The sequence below is a fragment of the Halichoerus grypus genome, chromosome 9 (genome assembly GCF_964656455.1).
Source record: "Halichoerus grypus chromosome 9, mHalGry1.hap1.1, whole genome shotgun sequence".
In the NCBI taxonomy this organism is placed as follows: Eukaryota; Metazoa; Chordata; class Mammalia; order Carnivora; family Phocidae; genus Halichoerus; species Halichoerus grypus.
In genome coordinates, this window is record NC_135720.1 from 35,614,780 (window position 1) to 35,631,442 (window position 16,663).

Consider the following 16,663-nt stretch of genomic DNA (forward strand, 5'->3'; position numbering starts at 1 on the left):
GGATAAAAGGAAGATGAGAGAACAGTGTTACTGGAGATTGAGGGGAAAATTTTTTTTTTTCAGATGATGAGATGGTTATCAGAGTGACGTTCAGCAGAAATCTCAGGAACTGTGAGGTCTGAGAAAAGGCCATGGGATTTATGACTGATGGCTAAAAAGTTATTCGTGAAAATATTTTCAGTCAAGTGGTAAGAACAGAAACCAGATTGCACTCCGTAAATACCCAGATAATAATTGAGTGGGAGGGAAAGAAAAAGAGCAGTAAGAATAGTTTACTCTTACTGAAGCTTGGCAGAAAATGAATGAGGCAATGGACAGCAGGGTCAGAGAATACAGTGCAAGTGGGCAGAGTAACTGATTAAGTGAACGGGGGAGTGGGGGGAGTGTCACAGTCAAAGGAGGAGGCACTGACTTAAGAAAGAGGACAGGACCCTTCGTAAGAAAGATGAGAGATCAAATGCATTTCGAAGACGAGACAGGGAAAGCTGTGAGAATTGATTTCAGATGGCCACAGTCTCAATCAATTACATGATTCAAGAACTTCCTAAGATTGAGAAATGCCAGGCTGTGACTGTGAGCTTGCTGAAAGAGGAAAAAATTTGAAATACTGTCTTTAGACCCCTCACAAGGAACTTAAACAGAGATCCATAGATAACTGGGCAAACTTGAGGACTTAGATATCACCAGGCAACATAAATTTGTTAGAGACAAATGGGAAAATTATAAGCCTTTTTAAAAAAAAAAATTATCAAATTATCAGCAGTAAGCAGTCTTTGGAGGATTGGCAATGAGAGTAGAGTGGAAAGTGAGGATCTTATAACCACAATGAGAAAAATGATAACAAAGAGGTTCTAAGGACCCCTTGGGTGGAGAGACAAAGTGAGGAAAGGAGGCTGAGAGGCAGGAATGAATTGAAGATTGAGAGGGATGAACAGTGTTGAGAGAGTATGAGCACAGAGGAGTATGATAAAATCCAGAAGGATGATGGAGCAGTTCTGAGGGACGATGAGGTCCAAGTTCCAATTGTACTTCCAAGGGGCTAAAAAAGAGTAGGAAAAATGTTCCACAGAGATGTGAATGTTAAGGTCTTCTGATGTTTGTAGAGGAATGACAGAGAGGAGAACATGAGCCCAAGAGCGCATTATGAGCAAAGTGGGATCCTGGAGATGACTAAAGGGTCAGGCCAGGGTTCTGTAGAAATTTAGAGAAGGTGTGAAATGGTAGTGCCAGTCAGTGCTTGACAAAGGACATGGGGAATAGGGTGTCTGATTTGGAAGAAGTCAGAAGGGCAGCCTTCATGGGAAAGAGTTTCGAGGAAATGTTGCCAAGCTTGAGTTGAGGTGAAGAGGTGGGAAGCAACCTTCAAGGACTACATCCTGTGTTAGACACCTGTTCATAACAGCATGAGATTTTTACATTTTAGCAACACTTCAGTGGCACACGTGCCATTTAACATTTCATATAATGGGAATACTTAAAGAGTGAGATTAATCATACTCATCAAAATCATTTCTAGCTCAAATAATAATGTGCCAGTGTTTTACATCAGGTTGCCAGGATAGGTACCTTTCAGAGACATATATGGAAGGCTGTGTTTTCATACCCAGAAGGTTAAAATGATTTCAAATGTAGTTTTTAAGAAATGAATTTAGAATAATCTTCCTAGATACAGAGCTATTATATGGTGCACTGCAGTTCCCATCTGCCATCTGCAGCAAGTGTTGTTCTGCTGGACACTTTTCAAATGCTCTTCATATGTCTACTGATTAAAAACTAATTTCACGAAAAACTAATCTAAACAAAAAACATGTCACATACTTCATTCTACTGTAATTTCTGTTTCTGTAACTCAAACCAAGATTAATTTTCCTGTCCTTTGGCCACAGATTGCCCCCACAGTGTCTAAGAGTTACAATTTTCCAATTAAAATAGGAGCTATGAAAGTTATAACAATAGTCATGTGAATTAATTTTACAATTTGCAGAAAGGCAAAATAAGAAGAAAGAAGAGAATTTATTTATATTCAGAATTATTCCAGTGTCCATGAATCATTATAAGTAAGCTGACCTTGGTATTTTGTAGGGGATGCACTTGCCATAGCAGCTCTAAAATAGCAAACCCTTTGGCATGCTTGTCCATTATCTGGAGTGACATCGCTAACATCTTTGAGGGCTTGAGGGCAGCCAGACTTCTCATTTATCTCCTTAAGATTAACAAATGTACAGATTAGCTGTCTCTTCTGGCCTCATTTTCAAATAAAGATATATTGGTTACGCCTTGCTTCAAGTGTCCATTTCATTTTTGGCTAAATTTATAGAAGATTAGAATAGCAAGAAGCAGATTGAATCGAGCTTGACAAAAGGGTGTGAAGAGATTCTTTACCCTGAGTACTCTAAAGAAAAATTCTTAAACTTGTTTAAGTCAAACAAAGTGTGTGATTATATTGAGTTCCTCCTGCTCTCATGAGCTAGGATTTGCTTTTTCCCAAGAGGGTGGTCAAATCAACATCAAATCAGGATGCTGGGACTTCTAGATGTCAAATTGTCTAGTTCCCTGTTTTCAGCAGGGAAGATGGAGGAAGAAGCAACTGAAATATATACACACTTATAATATCTCTCTTTAATACATAATATGTTCTGGAAAAATGTCTTTAAAAATGAAGGTTTAAAAGAGTCTTAACTAATAAATGATTTCTTTCCCAGAGAGCATAGTACAATCTTTGATATATGATGCCTGATGAAATCTCTAACGGTTCCGGCAGGGAGGGATTTGTTTTCTTGGATCTGGTCCCAGTAAGTTCAGCAGGTAGAAGAAGTTCTTGAAAGGCTGAGATGGAAAGCTGTCTTTTTTTTTTTTTTTTTTTTAATCAGAACAACTAGGGAAGCAGATACAGGCATATTTCTTTTTCATGGACCAATTGCCTCTTCTCTGATCCAAGGGAAAGGGCAGGGCAGATAGAAAACCCCAACTCTTCAATGTCCTGAACTTCTGGTGGTACTTGCAGCAGGGAAGAAAGGGATCTGTCCCACTTGTTCACTACAACTGGGCCGAGAGTGTCTAAGTGTCAAGCCACGTGTAAGCACCTGTTATTGCTGAGGTCCCCAGTTAGCTGCCAGCTCAGAGTCCAGCCAGCATGGTCCCATTTGAAGAAGGTATGCATGGTTGAGGGGGGGAGAGCCCTGCTGAAGAGGTAAGGGATACCAGCAAAGAGTCTCCCATGGGAGGGCCACAGCCTGGAACTCCGGGAAGAGTGGGAGAGGTGGTAGTGGGCTTCTGATGGGCTGATGAAATGAGGCCTGCCAACCACAGCTCTGGGAAAACCCCCTAAGGCTGCAAGGGACAGGAAAGGTGTCAAGGATGCTTTGTGGTGATTGGGTGGAACAAGCTCAAAGGGACTCTCTTGCAGGTGGTATAAAGAACATATTCTGCATAAAAGGCAGGTTCTTGGTATAGATGGATGATTTGATGAAACCTCAGATTATTGTCTGAAAGAGAGGACTGATTATATGGATGATCAACTTCAAATTATTTTTCAGTTTAGATTCTTGCTTGTTTAAATATTTTCCTCAGAAAAACCAAACATTTGCCTCCATTTAATTGGGTCTTTATAATGCACAATGAGAAATTTATTAGTTTTTTTAAACCACTTAATAACTTTCTGAATTATTTATGGTGATTCAACCATATAACAAACAAAAGAGAAAACACACACACACACACACTAAAAGACAGATGGCATAGAGGATTACATGTTCTCCTGGAATGATAATTTGAATATGCAAACCTCTGTTTCTTATGATTGGATTTGGAACTTCATTTATGTATTTTGATGTGTAGTTTCTGAATTACTGTTAATACTGTTCTTAATTTAATTCTGAGGAAGAAAGTTACTTAATGGGAAATTTCTTCCCAAATATCACTTGAAATGTCTTCCCACGTATCCCTTGAATTCACTTTTCTGAAGTGAAAAAGTGCAGGCTGTGTTGTTTATGTAAGCAGAGAAAAGGGCGCTTTTTTTTAGTCCGTTAGGAGAGTGATTGATTTTTTTTTTTTTACCAAGTAAAAAGTAAAGTATGTTATCTGGGATACTTCGTGTTGTTTAAAATGTGAATGATGTTTAGTCCCTGGGCCAAGACAGGCCCTGTGTGACTTTCTAAAGAAAAATGAGCCTCGCCCTTGGGGAGAAGGGACACAAATGAATGTAATCACGAACCAGGAATCTCAATGAATTGTTTGGAAAAGGATTTTTTTCCCAACAACATGGCCTTAGGTGTGAGATGAAAGATGGATATGAAGAAAGAAAATACTTTTTTGGGTAATATTTATTTGTTCCTTTCTTTGTTCATAAGAAAAATATTCAGTGTCTTGTAATTGGATCATTGCTTTCAGTGGGAACCCTAAAAGCAATATACAAACTACAAGCTAAGAATAACATGAAAAATAATTTAATAGCCATTTTATATTAGCAGACGGGATTATAATGACTCATTTTCAATGACAAGTTAAGTGGAAATTACACAAAAGAAACGGTATATCTTTGAACTACACCTATACAGTGGTCAGAAAGGCCTGATGCATGCCAGTTCAAATTTATCTGTGTTCCTCTCTATTCTTTGCACACATTTTATTTTTCTCGTTTTCCTCTGGACCTGATCTTCAGGTTGAAGGCTTGACATTGTTGAAGCAGTACCTGACAGAGTTTTATTTCTTCCATTATTGTCAGGTCACAATTTCATGCCTAGGGAATATGGGGCCGCTGGGTGTACATACTAAGTTCTCAATTTCCCTAATATAACCATTCTTTGATTTATAATTATCACAGATAGTAACCAGTCTAACTTGAGCCATAGAAATATATGGGATACTGTAAAACTATAGTGTTTGCAATGATTGCAACAGTGCATTTATTTAAAACCACAAAATTTGCAATGTGTATTTTTTAATAGATGAAACAAGTAAAATATGTGTTCCTTTCAAATACATATTAAGTATTACTGTTAAAAGTGACTGCATATCACTTCTAACATATAAACATGTGACTATGTTGTAGCCATTGATAAGCTAGCCAAAGAAAAAGTCATACAAAATTAAGTCTGTATCTATTCATGCATTTCTCCATTAATTTAGTATGTAGTTATTTAATACCTGCTATATTTAAAACACTGAGATGGGGCGCCTCGGTGGCTCAGTAGGTTAAGCGTCTGCCTTTGTCTCAGGTCCTGATCCCGGGGTCCTGGGATTAAGTCCTACATGTGTTCCCTGCTCAGAGAGGAGTCTGCTTCTTCCTCTCCCTCTGCCCCTCCCCCCACTTGTGCTCTCTCTCTCAAACAAATAAGTAAAATCTTTAAAAAATAAAAAAAAGGACTGAGATAAGGACTAAGAACAATGAATAGGACAGGCATAGTCCTTATTCTCAGTGGGTTTATATTTTAACCAGAGAGATAGACATTAAACACTAAACCAGGTATTATTTAATTATATTGTGAAAACTGCATCACAGTAGAACTACAAGGTACTCAAAGACTAGAGAACAAAGGTGCTGGGCTAAACACTACATGGTGAGGGAAGACCTGCAGGAATTTGAGACTTAGTAAAATTAAGGAGGAAGAGTTTGTGAAGAATGTTCTAGGCAAACAGAAGAGCTAAGCCTTAAGATAGGAAGGAAGAATGGTGGAACTGTAGAGTTAAAGGACATTAGAATCGGAATCTAGAGTGCTGATCATGGCACACAAGCCCAGAGTCATCTCATTTAATAAATCTCTCCTCACCCCTGGAGTCATAAATACATAGGCAGTAAATTAAGCCATGTGATTGTTGGAATTATCCAGGATGACAAAGAAAACTGGGTCAATAACAAAACTTTGAGAAAGTCTTAACAGTCAGTGTTTAGGTAAAGAAGGTCAAACCAACAAAGCGGACTAAGAATGAGTAGTCAGAGGGGTAGTAGGGACACCAAAGCCAAGGAAAGGGAGTGACTAGACATGTCAAATGAAGGGTAAAGCAGGATAAAGTCTGACACGCTGCTGGCCAGATCAAAGTTTTCAAACTGGGACGGATGCTGTGTAGAGAACAAAGGGAAATGCGCCTAGAAGACTGGTGGATATAGAGAAAGCAGAGGGGTCAGTGGAGCTCGGATTCCGGTGAGATCCAAGAACTGTCCTGGTGGAAAAAGCAGTGTTGGAGATGGGAGCTTGCCTGGACTACAGACAATAAATGATAGGAGATTAGGTGAGAGAGGAACACACTTAGTGATTTTGGAGATGGAAAAGGTTGTTATGACAGGTTTCAGGTGTGACTCTGGGAGTGAAAGTCTAAGGTAGAGAAATGGAAAGTTCATTTTAATAAAGAGATCCAGTCATGGTGTTGAGTAGAATGTCTGTGTAGATGTGAACATCAACCAGGATCATGGGGCTGGAAGGTAAAACAATAATCCAGTCTTTTTATGAAGGATGGATTGTGACTAGAGGTTAGTAGATGGATGGTTCCAACAAGAGGGGAGATGGAGCATAGCTATCTGGCAGAAATATCAAAGCAGCAGGGATTTTTTTAGCAAGGAGGTAAAGGTGCAATGGACAGTACAATGGGCAAGAATATCATCAACCTGAGGGTGTTAGGGTGTGGAGGAATAAGCAGCCATCTTTGTTTGCAGGAGAAGTGCTGTCCTCAGTGGAGAATGGAATTTTAGTCAAGGTAGGGAGGTAGAAACAATGTCCTGAAACAAAGTTGGATATGTAGTGAAAATTGCAAACTACAGAGCAAAGTTCTGAAGGCACCGTGGAGGAATCTAAGGGATAAGAAAGAAGAGAGAGAAAGAGGAAGGGATTGATGCTTAATGGAAGGAAATTGGGCAGTAAAGAATGGAGCACTGTGGGGGAAATCAATACCTATGAATGGTTTGGAGAACCAGGGAACTGGAGGGAGGGGCTGACTATAAGTGAACAAGGTTGAGAGAATATGGCAGTGTCGGTAGCTTAAGAGACATCTACCCCCTTTACATTAGGACTAGGGAACAGGAGCCTGGCTCTACCAAGTAAAGCTAAGGAGAGACTGGAAAACTTGACGTGGCTTGACTAGATAGAGCAGACCCCAGTGTGGGGCGTGCCTCTAGAAAAATGGGGTTCTTAATTATTGAAATGCTAATGTATTCATAAAATGCCCAATCTGCCAGAGATTTGCACCAAGATGCACCAAGCCTGTGCAGTACTTGACCCATTATGATCAAACAGTCAGCCTTGATCTGCTCAGCCTTTCATTTTATAGATTTCAGGTTTAAGAACTTTATTTAAATTCTGTGTTTCTTCTTTGAAGTCTGGGATATATTATAACACACGTAATTTTCATGACCTTACATTTAGTCATCTAATAATTTGACATAATAATATATCTTCCAAATGCATCTAACATCAAAATCAGGAAAGTACTTAAGTGCTGGTTGAATCTGCTGCTTTTCAAAGCTATGTGCTAAGACAAACTATGTGTCAGGCCTGACAGTAAATTTAAAAATTCGAACTGAGTGATGGACTTACATTTTTGCTGGCGGTGGAGAGTCAAATGTAAGCAGGTGTAGTGGTTTTGTTTGGTTCAATACCAACATTCAAACTCTGATCTTTTGACTTGCCCTCTATAGTATCACCTGGGTCCCATCTTTTGTTATTAGAGAAGGAATTTGAGAATTGTCTACAAATGACTTACCAAACTCTGTTTTTTAAAAGATTTTATTTATTTGTGAGAGAGAGAGAGAGCACAAGCAGGGGGAGCAGCAGGCAGAGGGAGAGGCAGTCTCCCGGCCGAGCAAAGAGCCCGTTGCGGGACTCGATCCCAGGACCCTGAGATCATGACCTGAGCCGAAGGCAGACACTTAACTGACTGAGCCAGCCAGGCACCCCTCACACTCTAGTTTAATTCTCCACTTAAACAATTTAAGAAATTATGTTTGAACAATTTAAAGTCTGAGACTATGTCATATTTACATTGGTATTCTCATACTATACCCAGTATCTGGGATTCTATAGAATTCTAACGGCTCTTGGTGATATCATTTATTTATTGCCACACAATGCTGCATACTTACCAGAAAAACTTAGTGCATATAGCTAAAACCACATTTATTTAGTCTATGCAGCTGTGGACTTCAGCTGACCTGACTTAGTTTCAACTGATCTAGGCTGGGTTCACCCAGATGTCTGGGCTTCTACTGGCTGTTGGTTGTCTCAGCTCTGATGACTAGGGTAACCTGACCTTATTCTCTGTCCTGCTCAACCTCCAGCAAGCTAGTCTAGGCATGGCATAGTAAAAGGACAAGAATGACCGAAGTTAATTGTGCAGGTATCTTTCAAGTCTCTGTCTGTTTCGCATGTGCCAATATTCTATTAATCCAGAAGAAGTCACATCATGACTCAAAAGTCAGAGTAGGAGGGCATGGCAAAATTACATGGAAAGGACATGATACAGAGAGAGGTGAAGAATCGGGGCCATCAGTGCAACCAGTCCACCACATTGAATGGATAAATGAACAAATAGATTATAGAGTGGCATGAAGAGCACTGGACTAAGGGTTGGGAGACATATCCCTGAGGCTCAGCACCATTCATTCTGTTTATTTGGGTCAATTATTTAGTTATGATGGACTATAATTTCCTTATTGGCCCTTTACAAGCTTTAAAAGCCTTTGATTCAAGCTTTTAATGAAGCTTTTAATAAATTTAATGCTGTACACAGTCTGTAGGAGGAACTTAAGGAAATGATTCACCATCCTATCCTTTAGGGAACCAAAATGGTTAATGTAGATGGCCAAAGTTGACTGGCTAACTTTGTATGAATTTTTGAATATTATGTAACCATATTTAAACTGAAAAATTTCTAGTCTGAATTTAGATATGAAGAAAGTTCAATTTCCCACTTAGGTCTTTAGTTTTTGCTCCTCTCTGATGATTCTTTTGAAGTGTACAATATGACAGTATAACATCAAGCACTATGACATCTCTCATATGGGAGATGTGTTTTAAGGTCCATTGATGTTGTGCCTTAATAATTCATTGTTAGGATGAATATTATTCTTAAACTGACTGGAGGAGCTTTGTTAAGTTTGCATAATGCTGATAAAAATGTGGGTTAATTTAAAGTAGATGTTATGATTTGTTTTATAAAAAGCCTACAGATAATGCAGAAATGAAACCTCCTCTTCATTATACAATGTGTAATTATGTGATATATAATGAAATGCTGGATAATTTAACTATAAGAATAAAAACTGAGTGAAAATGTTTTAAATGAAAAATATAAGTTTCACAAGAAGAAAATGATATACTCAAATGGGATTTGAAGATGATTTTCTGAGTCTGAGAGGACTTATTCTGGTCACTTAGATCATTTCAAAAATTCCATGCCTAGATTACCAAAATATATTGATGAAAGTGTAATTTGTAAGTCACTTTGACGTGTAGAATATTCTGATTCAGATATACAAACATAACTTGCCATATGATGAATGTTTATCCTTGTCATATCTCTGGGAAGCATTTATTTTGGACTGATAATTTACTTGTGAAATCAATCACTCTGGCCTGTGTCATTTCAGAGTCTCCATGTAGACATATCCAAGAGACTGCACTCAAATCAAGCTGGCCTGGATTCAAAAGTACCAGTTGGTTGTCAAAGTGATTTGGCCGAATTGGAGAAAGAGAGAAGCAAGAGTGGGGCAACTCAACTAGCAGTCACCAGTGTAACCACAGGTCGGTGAAGCCGCACGATACTGGTTTTAATTGTCTACGTGCCACATGCCTAACTTACAGATTCTAACTTCCACTTTGCTTGGAATATAAGGCTCTATCAATGTGACTGCCTCAACTGCAAATCTCATGGAAATGTTTTTGGGGTGCCTGGGTGGCTCAGTCAGTTAAGTTAGGCCGACTCGATTTCGGCTCAGGTCATGATCTTGGGGTGCTGGAATTGAGCCCAGCGGCAAGCTCCACGCTCAGTGGGGAGTCTGCTTCAAGATTCTTTCTCCCTCTGCCCGCCACCCTGCTGCGTATCCTCTCTCTCTCTCTCAAAGAAATAAATCTTAAAAAAAAAAAGAAACGTAGTTTTAAGTGCAGTGTAATATTAAACACAATAATGATAGGTCTGTTCATTTTTCCTTTTTATTAGAGTTTTCATTTATGGTTTTCATGGCCAAGAAGTGTTTAATATTGCTTATATTATCATGACAATAATGTTTTTAAATTTTTGTTAGCATTAACAAAAGGAATAATGGCTTGAGAAGAGATTATAGTAATTGAGATGTCTTTAAAGGTGTGTCAGATATTTATACAATGGAATATTATGCAGCCATCAAAAGGAATGAAATCTTGCCATTTGCAATGACGTGGATAGAACTGGAGAGTGTTATGCTGAGCGAAATAAGTCAATCAGAGAAAGACATGTATCATATGACCTCACTGATAGGAGGAATTCTTAATCTCAGGAAACAAACTGAGGGTTGCCGGAGTGGTGGGGGGTGGGAGGGATGGGGCGGCTGGGTGATAGACATTGGGGAGAGTATGTGCTATGGTGAGCGCTGTGAATTGTGCAAGACTGTTGAATCACAGATCTGTACCTCTGAAACAAATAATACATTTTATGTTAAAAAAAAGAAGATAGCAGGAGGGGAAGAATGAAAGGGGGAAATCGGAGAGGGAGACGAACCATGAGAGATGATGGACTCTGAGAAACAAACTGAGGGTTCTAGAGGGGAGGGGGGTGGGAGGATGGGTTAGCCTGGTGATGGGTATTAAAGAGGGCACGTACTGAACGGAGCACTGGGTGTTATACACAAATAATGAATCATGGAACACTACATCAAAAACTAGTGATGTGATGTATGGTGATTAACATAACATAATAAAAAAAAAAGATGTGTCAGATAAATAACCTAATGTAGATTTGAATTATGATAGTTTTGTTTCAAGAGATGGTGATCTGATATTTTTCATCTCTACTAAAAGCAAAACAAGAGCAAATGGACTTGTGGAGAAGTTCATAGCATTCAGACTAACTTCCATATTGTAGAAATCTGGGCTGAGTTAACAAGGGAAATGAGAATTTTCTTTCTTGGCAATATTTTAGGCACACCAAAGCAGCTCAATTTCTATTACACTTTATCTTTGAAACTTCACATTTCGTTTGTAGGAAAATGGAAAATGTAATTATTCTTAAGCATATGGTTTGTTCCTTTCCCCTCCTTATTTGGTTTTGTAGCTAGCACTCTTTTTTTCCTCCAAGGGCATGTAAAAGTCAAAATACTAGATATAAAGTCTCTGAAGTGTTTCTGCTCAAACTCTGTACAATCTGGGTTTTCATGTAGTTAGCTTACTGGCTTTTGACACTTCTATAAAAATATCCCATAGAGCTTTTCTTATTGCCTTTTCATTGACTCTTGCCGAGTGATAAAAACGAAATTCTGTAAAGGGCTTTGAAAACCATGCATATTGCAATTCCTGCAAATTTCAAATGCTAATCAACCGCGACTATAAAGAAAGAACTACTGCAATGAATATTGCTATAGCATGTTGAGTCTCAAGCCATTATTAATTCATTGAAAACTTTTTTTTTCCCCTTAAGGTTATGGATCCTAAAAAGTACCAGATAATGAAATTCCTGAGATCAGAGTTTTTGTTTCAATCGTGGGAAGACTTAATCTGATCTACCCCTGTGTGTGCATCTTCCCGGGATGGTACGGGACAGACCCCACTTTGCCCCCTGAATGAATAGTGCAGAGGATGCTACAGACCAGGGTCGCATGTGCTTGAACATGTTGCCTTTACATGGTGGCTTAAGAAAAAAGAAGACCTGGGATCACAGTAGTGTTTTGTTTTGTTTTTAAAGGTTTTTATTTATTTATTTATTTATTTATTTATTTATTTATTTAGAGAACACAAGCAGGGGGAGAGGGAGAGGGAGAAGCAGGCTTCCCGCTGAGCAGGGAGCCCGATGCGGGGCTCGATCCCAGGACCCTGGGATCATGACCTGAGCCGAAGGTGGATGCTTAACGACTGAGCCACCCAGGTGCCCCTACCGTAGTGGTTTTAAGCAAGTGAGACTCCTAACATTTTTAAGAAGAGTAAAATGACATCTGCTTATTTAGGTTATTTAGAAATTATTTAGTATGCTCATCTGGAAAATGTCTTCATTTGCTTTCCCATTTGTAATTACATCTCGGAATATCCAGTAGCCACCATGTTCAGGAGGGGCGAATGATATCCTTTCTGAACTTTCACCTCTTTTTAGTCCTTAGACATAAGTCAGTCATTTCCTAAATTCTCTTTGGGCAAGAACGGCAAGAGTCTTTGTAGGACATCACAGACAAAAAACAAAAAACAAAAATCTTATTAAGACAGGTGCTGCTTCTCCAGGTTTGCTCCTCCAGACACCCAGATCTTATTCTTCTAGTTGGATGACGTAGAACCAATTCAAATATGTATCTAATAATTATACCAAGGGGAATCCTTTATTTTGGAATGGAGCGTAAATAACTAGAAGATTCACTGTGAACGGCTGCATGCACATTGTGTGAGGAGAGTTTGCTGTACTGCAGCCAGAAGTTGGCAATAAATTGCACCTCAGGATCCGTGCTGTCAGGCCTGGTTCCTCTTCCCTAAGCGACTGATGAAAATGCTTCACCCGATCTCCTGCATGACCTTCGTCTGTGGGTCCTTGATTCACTCTGGTTGCTTGGCAGCCTGGCAATGCCCCTGTCTTATTTTAGGAACTTTGTTATTAGGTCTGTACATTGTTTTGTCCATAAATTACTAAAAGAACAGTCCTCTGAAAGTAGGATGATTAAGTGGTTAACCTTTGGAGTCTGAACTCAGACTGCTGGGTTTAAATCTTGGCTCCCGCTTGCTAGCTGTGTACCATGAGCAATTTGTTAATGTCTCTGTCTCTTTATTTCTAAAACTGGGTTAATAACAGTGCTACACCGTAGGCTATTTTGAAGACTACATTAGATGAAGTAGGTTAAAGTTGGTATAGGACATCAAAGACTCCAGTTGAATCGTAGCTATTATAACTAACTTCTGCATCTTTATGATCTGATGGCTAAGAAAAACTTTGCTTCCAGACAGTATCTTCTGCAAAGTGCTGGCCATGCCCACCTGCTGTGGCTCCTGCAGTCTCCGAGTTTCTGCTTGCACTCTTTCCCTTTGGAAACTATATCATCCTGGGAACTTCATGGCCCGTCTGAATGCTATGGTCATGGAAGTTGGGTGGAAACCTTCTTTGAAGATGAGTCACTTACTCCTCTGAGTCCAAGAAATAGGGCAATTTTGCAGAGGCCTGGAAGCCCTGACCTGCCCTAATGGACATCTTGCCCATCTTCCCTCAGCCATAATAGCTCAGGAAGAGCACAGGACTCCGCTGGTTATTTGGTTTAAGCTCTGTTTTTGGTAGGCAACATGTGTGAAGTCCAAATGTTTGCTTTAAGGGATTTGTGTCATGTCTAGTTCCCTGGGTGGAACATTTATTGGGAAGTGATCTCAGAAACAACACATAAAGCAGAGGGACAAAAGCAGGTCTGGGCAGAGGGGGAAGCTGAGTCATAATACAGTCACAACAAAGACCTTTGCTGATCCCACCGGAAGCCCTGGAGCTGGTGTGGCTCTTTGGAGTTGTCCTGTGTTGGGGTGAGGGGGCCAGGCCTTTATAGCCCCCGCATCACTCAGTCACTGGATACTGCAGCTCCTGAGAAGGGGACAGGACTGTGGGCAAGGTGGCTTCCTTCCCCTGAGGGCAAAGTCACTTGGTATCAGAATATGATCAGAGAGTTGTAAAGAGGATCTGGTTATTACGGAGGTCACTCGTGAATTGCAGAGATTGCTTCTGGTGGTCTGACTGGCTGAACAGGTGTTTCCTCCTTATGTGTCTCTTAGAAACTGCACTCTTTGCCAGAAGGGATAGTCTTTTAAATATGCTTATTTGTTTTTACCCTAAATAAATGTTCTCCACTGAGCAAATTTTACACGCTCCTGAACAAAGTTATCTAACAGAATTTCTTTTCTTTTGAAACTTCAGGTACATACCTTCTAATTATTCCTCCATCTTTAGATTAAATTCATGCCATGACTCGTCCTCCATAAATTCAACTTGTCAAATAGTGAGAAAAGCCTCAGGCCAGAAAACAAAAAGCAGGTACCCTAAGGTCTAGTCCCCTCTCTGCCACTGCTAGATGTTTTGCCCTTCACAGGCCATTTCATTTTCCTGAGTTATACTTTCCTCACCCAAATAGGAAGTATACCAAGTAATCTTTGTGCCCTTTCAGTTCTGAATGCATGAGATTCTGTGGCCTAATCTGATACCATTGAGCGATGTAACTGTTGGTCATCTTTAAGCAAGATTCACATAGAAGTGATTCCCCACATGTAAGAAGCTACATATTGTGGTAAATTAAACAGGGGAGAGAAGACATGCTCCCTGGAAAAACTCATCACTGAGGTCACAGTAGAAGCTACAAATGAAGAATGGATCTATAGGAAAATAAATTTTTAAGATTTTATTTATTTATTTGAGAGAGAGAGAGAGCAGTGAGAGGGAGAGAGAGAGAGAATCTTAAGTAGAATCCTTGCTGAGCACACAGCCTGACTCGGGGCTCCATCCCACGACCCTGAGATCATGACCTGAGCTGAAATCGTGAGTCGGATGCTTAACCGACTGAGCCACCCAGGTGCCCCAAGAAATTTTTATATTGGATTTTGATTTAACCTTACTATTTAATCTAAACTTCAGATTTTACTTATGAGAAATAAAGCATGAGGTGGTTCTCTACCAGAACTACTTTGAGGAATTAGACAAGATTGGTGTTCTGTATTAAAGACCTTGACTGACGAATGACAGAATACACGCCATCAAGAGACAGGTACTTTAGATACCATAAAACATATTCCTGTTTCACAATTTTAATAAAGGAACACTTCAATAATTCAGCCTTATTGTAAGTAGTGTGTAATTCTAAGCACAATAATTACTTTTACTCCAAAGACTGAAAAACCTGTTATATAAAATATTGGATAATTTCAAACTGGTAATCAAAAAATCTGGTATATTATTCATCCTTCTATTTAACATCAGTGCAGATTTTTCATAATACAAACAAAACAATGACACTGGTAGAATTTCTTTCCCATTTCCAGGGAATACTATCTTAGTTTGGAAGTACTGACAGCCTAAAGTAAAATATTATAAGATTGCTCTTCATTTTATAGCAACTTACTTCCGTCTTCTTGGAAGGTTTAAATGTTAAAGAATTTGCTGGAAGGAGAACCCATAGTCATTTCATTCTTTCAACAATCTTGAAATATCATTTCCTATTAGGCAGTTGTGTGAGTACTGACATCCTTGCCCCTCTTCTTCCCTAGAGATTAATTTATTTCCTGCAGTGCTTGCTCTTCATGGAAAATCTGACTCGTCAGCCTTCACCAATGGGAGATCTCATCAGCAGAATGTTAATTATAAAAGTACAATCATATACCATATTGAAAGGGAAAAAACAGTTCTCTAGGCAAAGCAACCTTTTTCTTTTCCTCTCACTCCATTCTCTCCTCAGTCTGTGGCTGGACAGGAACATCAACCACTGGGGAAACATTCTGCAGGATAGTGAGGTATAGAGGGAAATATGCAGGCTTTGCAACCAGACAGACCCAAAACTGAGCTCTTATTTCAAAGAATGTCACATTTTCTTGTGACTTTGTTTCTTTATCTGTAAAATGAGAATTGAAATACCTGCCTCACATGAAATTGTGAATGAGACTGGAACAGAGTAGACACTCAAATTATTATTATAGAGCCAATCAACAGCTTTTGGTTAGCACTATATTGATTGCTGTGGCATCATATTAACCACGTCTCATGTGGGTTTACCAAGGAATCTGTTAGAGATTTGAAAAAATATAGCTTCCAGCTGTTAGGAGTCAGGAGTGTTAGACCAAGACAGATTATTGAATAGCCTGTTTGAAGTCCTGTCTTCCTCTCCATTTCCTTTTTCTGCTCACTCCACTCACATAGTTTTCATAATGCTCACTAAATGCTTAGAAATCTATTATTTTTTTCACCAATAAATTCTTTAGATAACCCAAAGGCTGTTTGCTAGTAGTTTTAGATTTATCTATTAGGACTTGACACTGCATTTGAGTTATATTTTCAAAAATCATTTTCTCTGAAATAAAAATTGTCAATTTCTATTTGATTCAGTCTCAGAAATGAAACATTGGTGAATTAAATCTTGAGACAAAGAAAAGAATAGAGTGATGGCAAAGTAGGGATGAAGTTGAGAAATAGTAAATGAAAAATCCAAGTCAATTTTTTAAGCCCAGAATGATCACTGTTTTTGTACTGTGATTATGACTAAGAGATCCATTTAAGTAAATTAATTTTTTTTCTTGTTTCCCCCATATTTTTTATGATTTGAGTGTGACACTAGAGAGAAAGAACGATCAAAGGATTAGATGATCAAGTAAAAAAAAAAAAGAGAGATTGTGGTACAAACTCATATAATAACTGAGACCTAAACCACAGGGTCACTTACAAGCAGAGATGAGCTGTGTGCGTGGTGTGCAAATTACGATAGGTGGTATTCTTTCACAGGGCAAAATAATAACTGTTCTACCCAGACCAAACACAGTATCTTAAACTGTGT

At 39.0% G+C, this 16,663-nt stretch overlaps 1 protein-coding gene across 1 annotated transcript in view; it reads left to right on the forward strand.

The window, feature by feature from the left end:
* THEMIS (thymocyte selection associated) overlaps nucleotides 1-16,663 on the forward strand; it is a 182,200-nt gene that overhangs the window by 158,429 nt on the left and 7,108 nt on the right. The window contains exon 5 of the mRNA XM_036105380.2: nucleotides 9,578-9,731. Coding sequence (XP_035961273.1) covers nucleotides 9,578-9,731 — 154 coding nt within the window. The remainder of the gene's footprint in view (nucleotides 1-9,577; nucleotides 9,732-16,663) is intronic.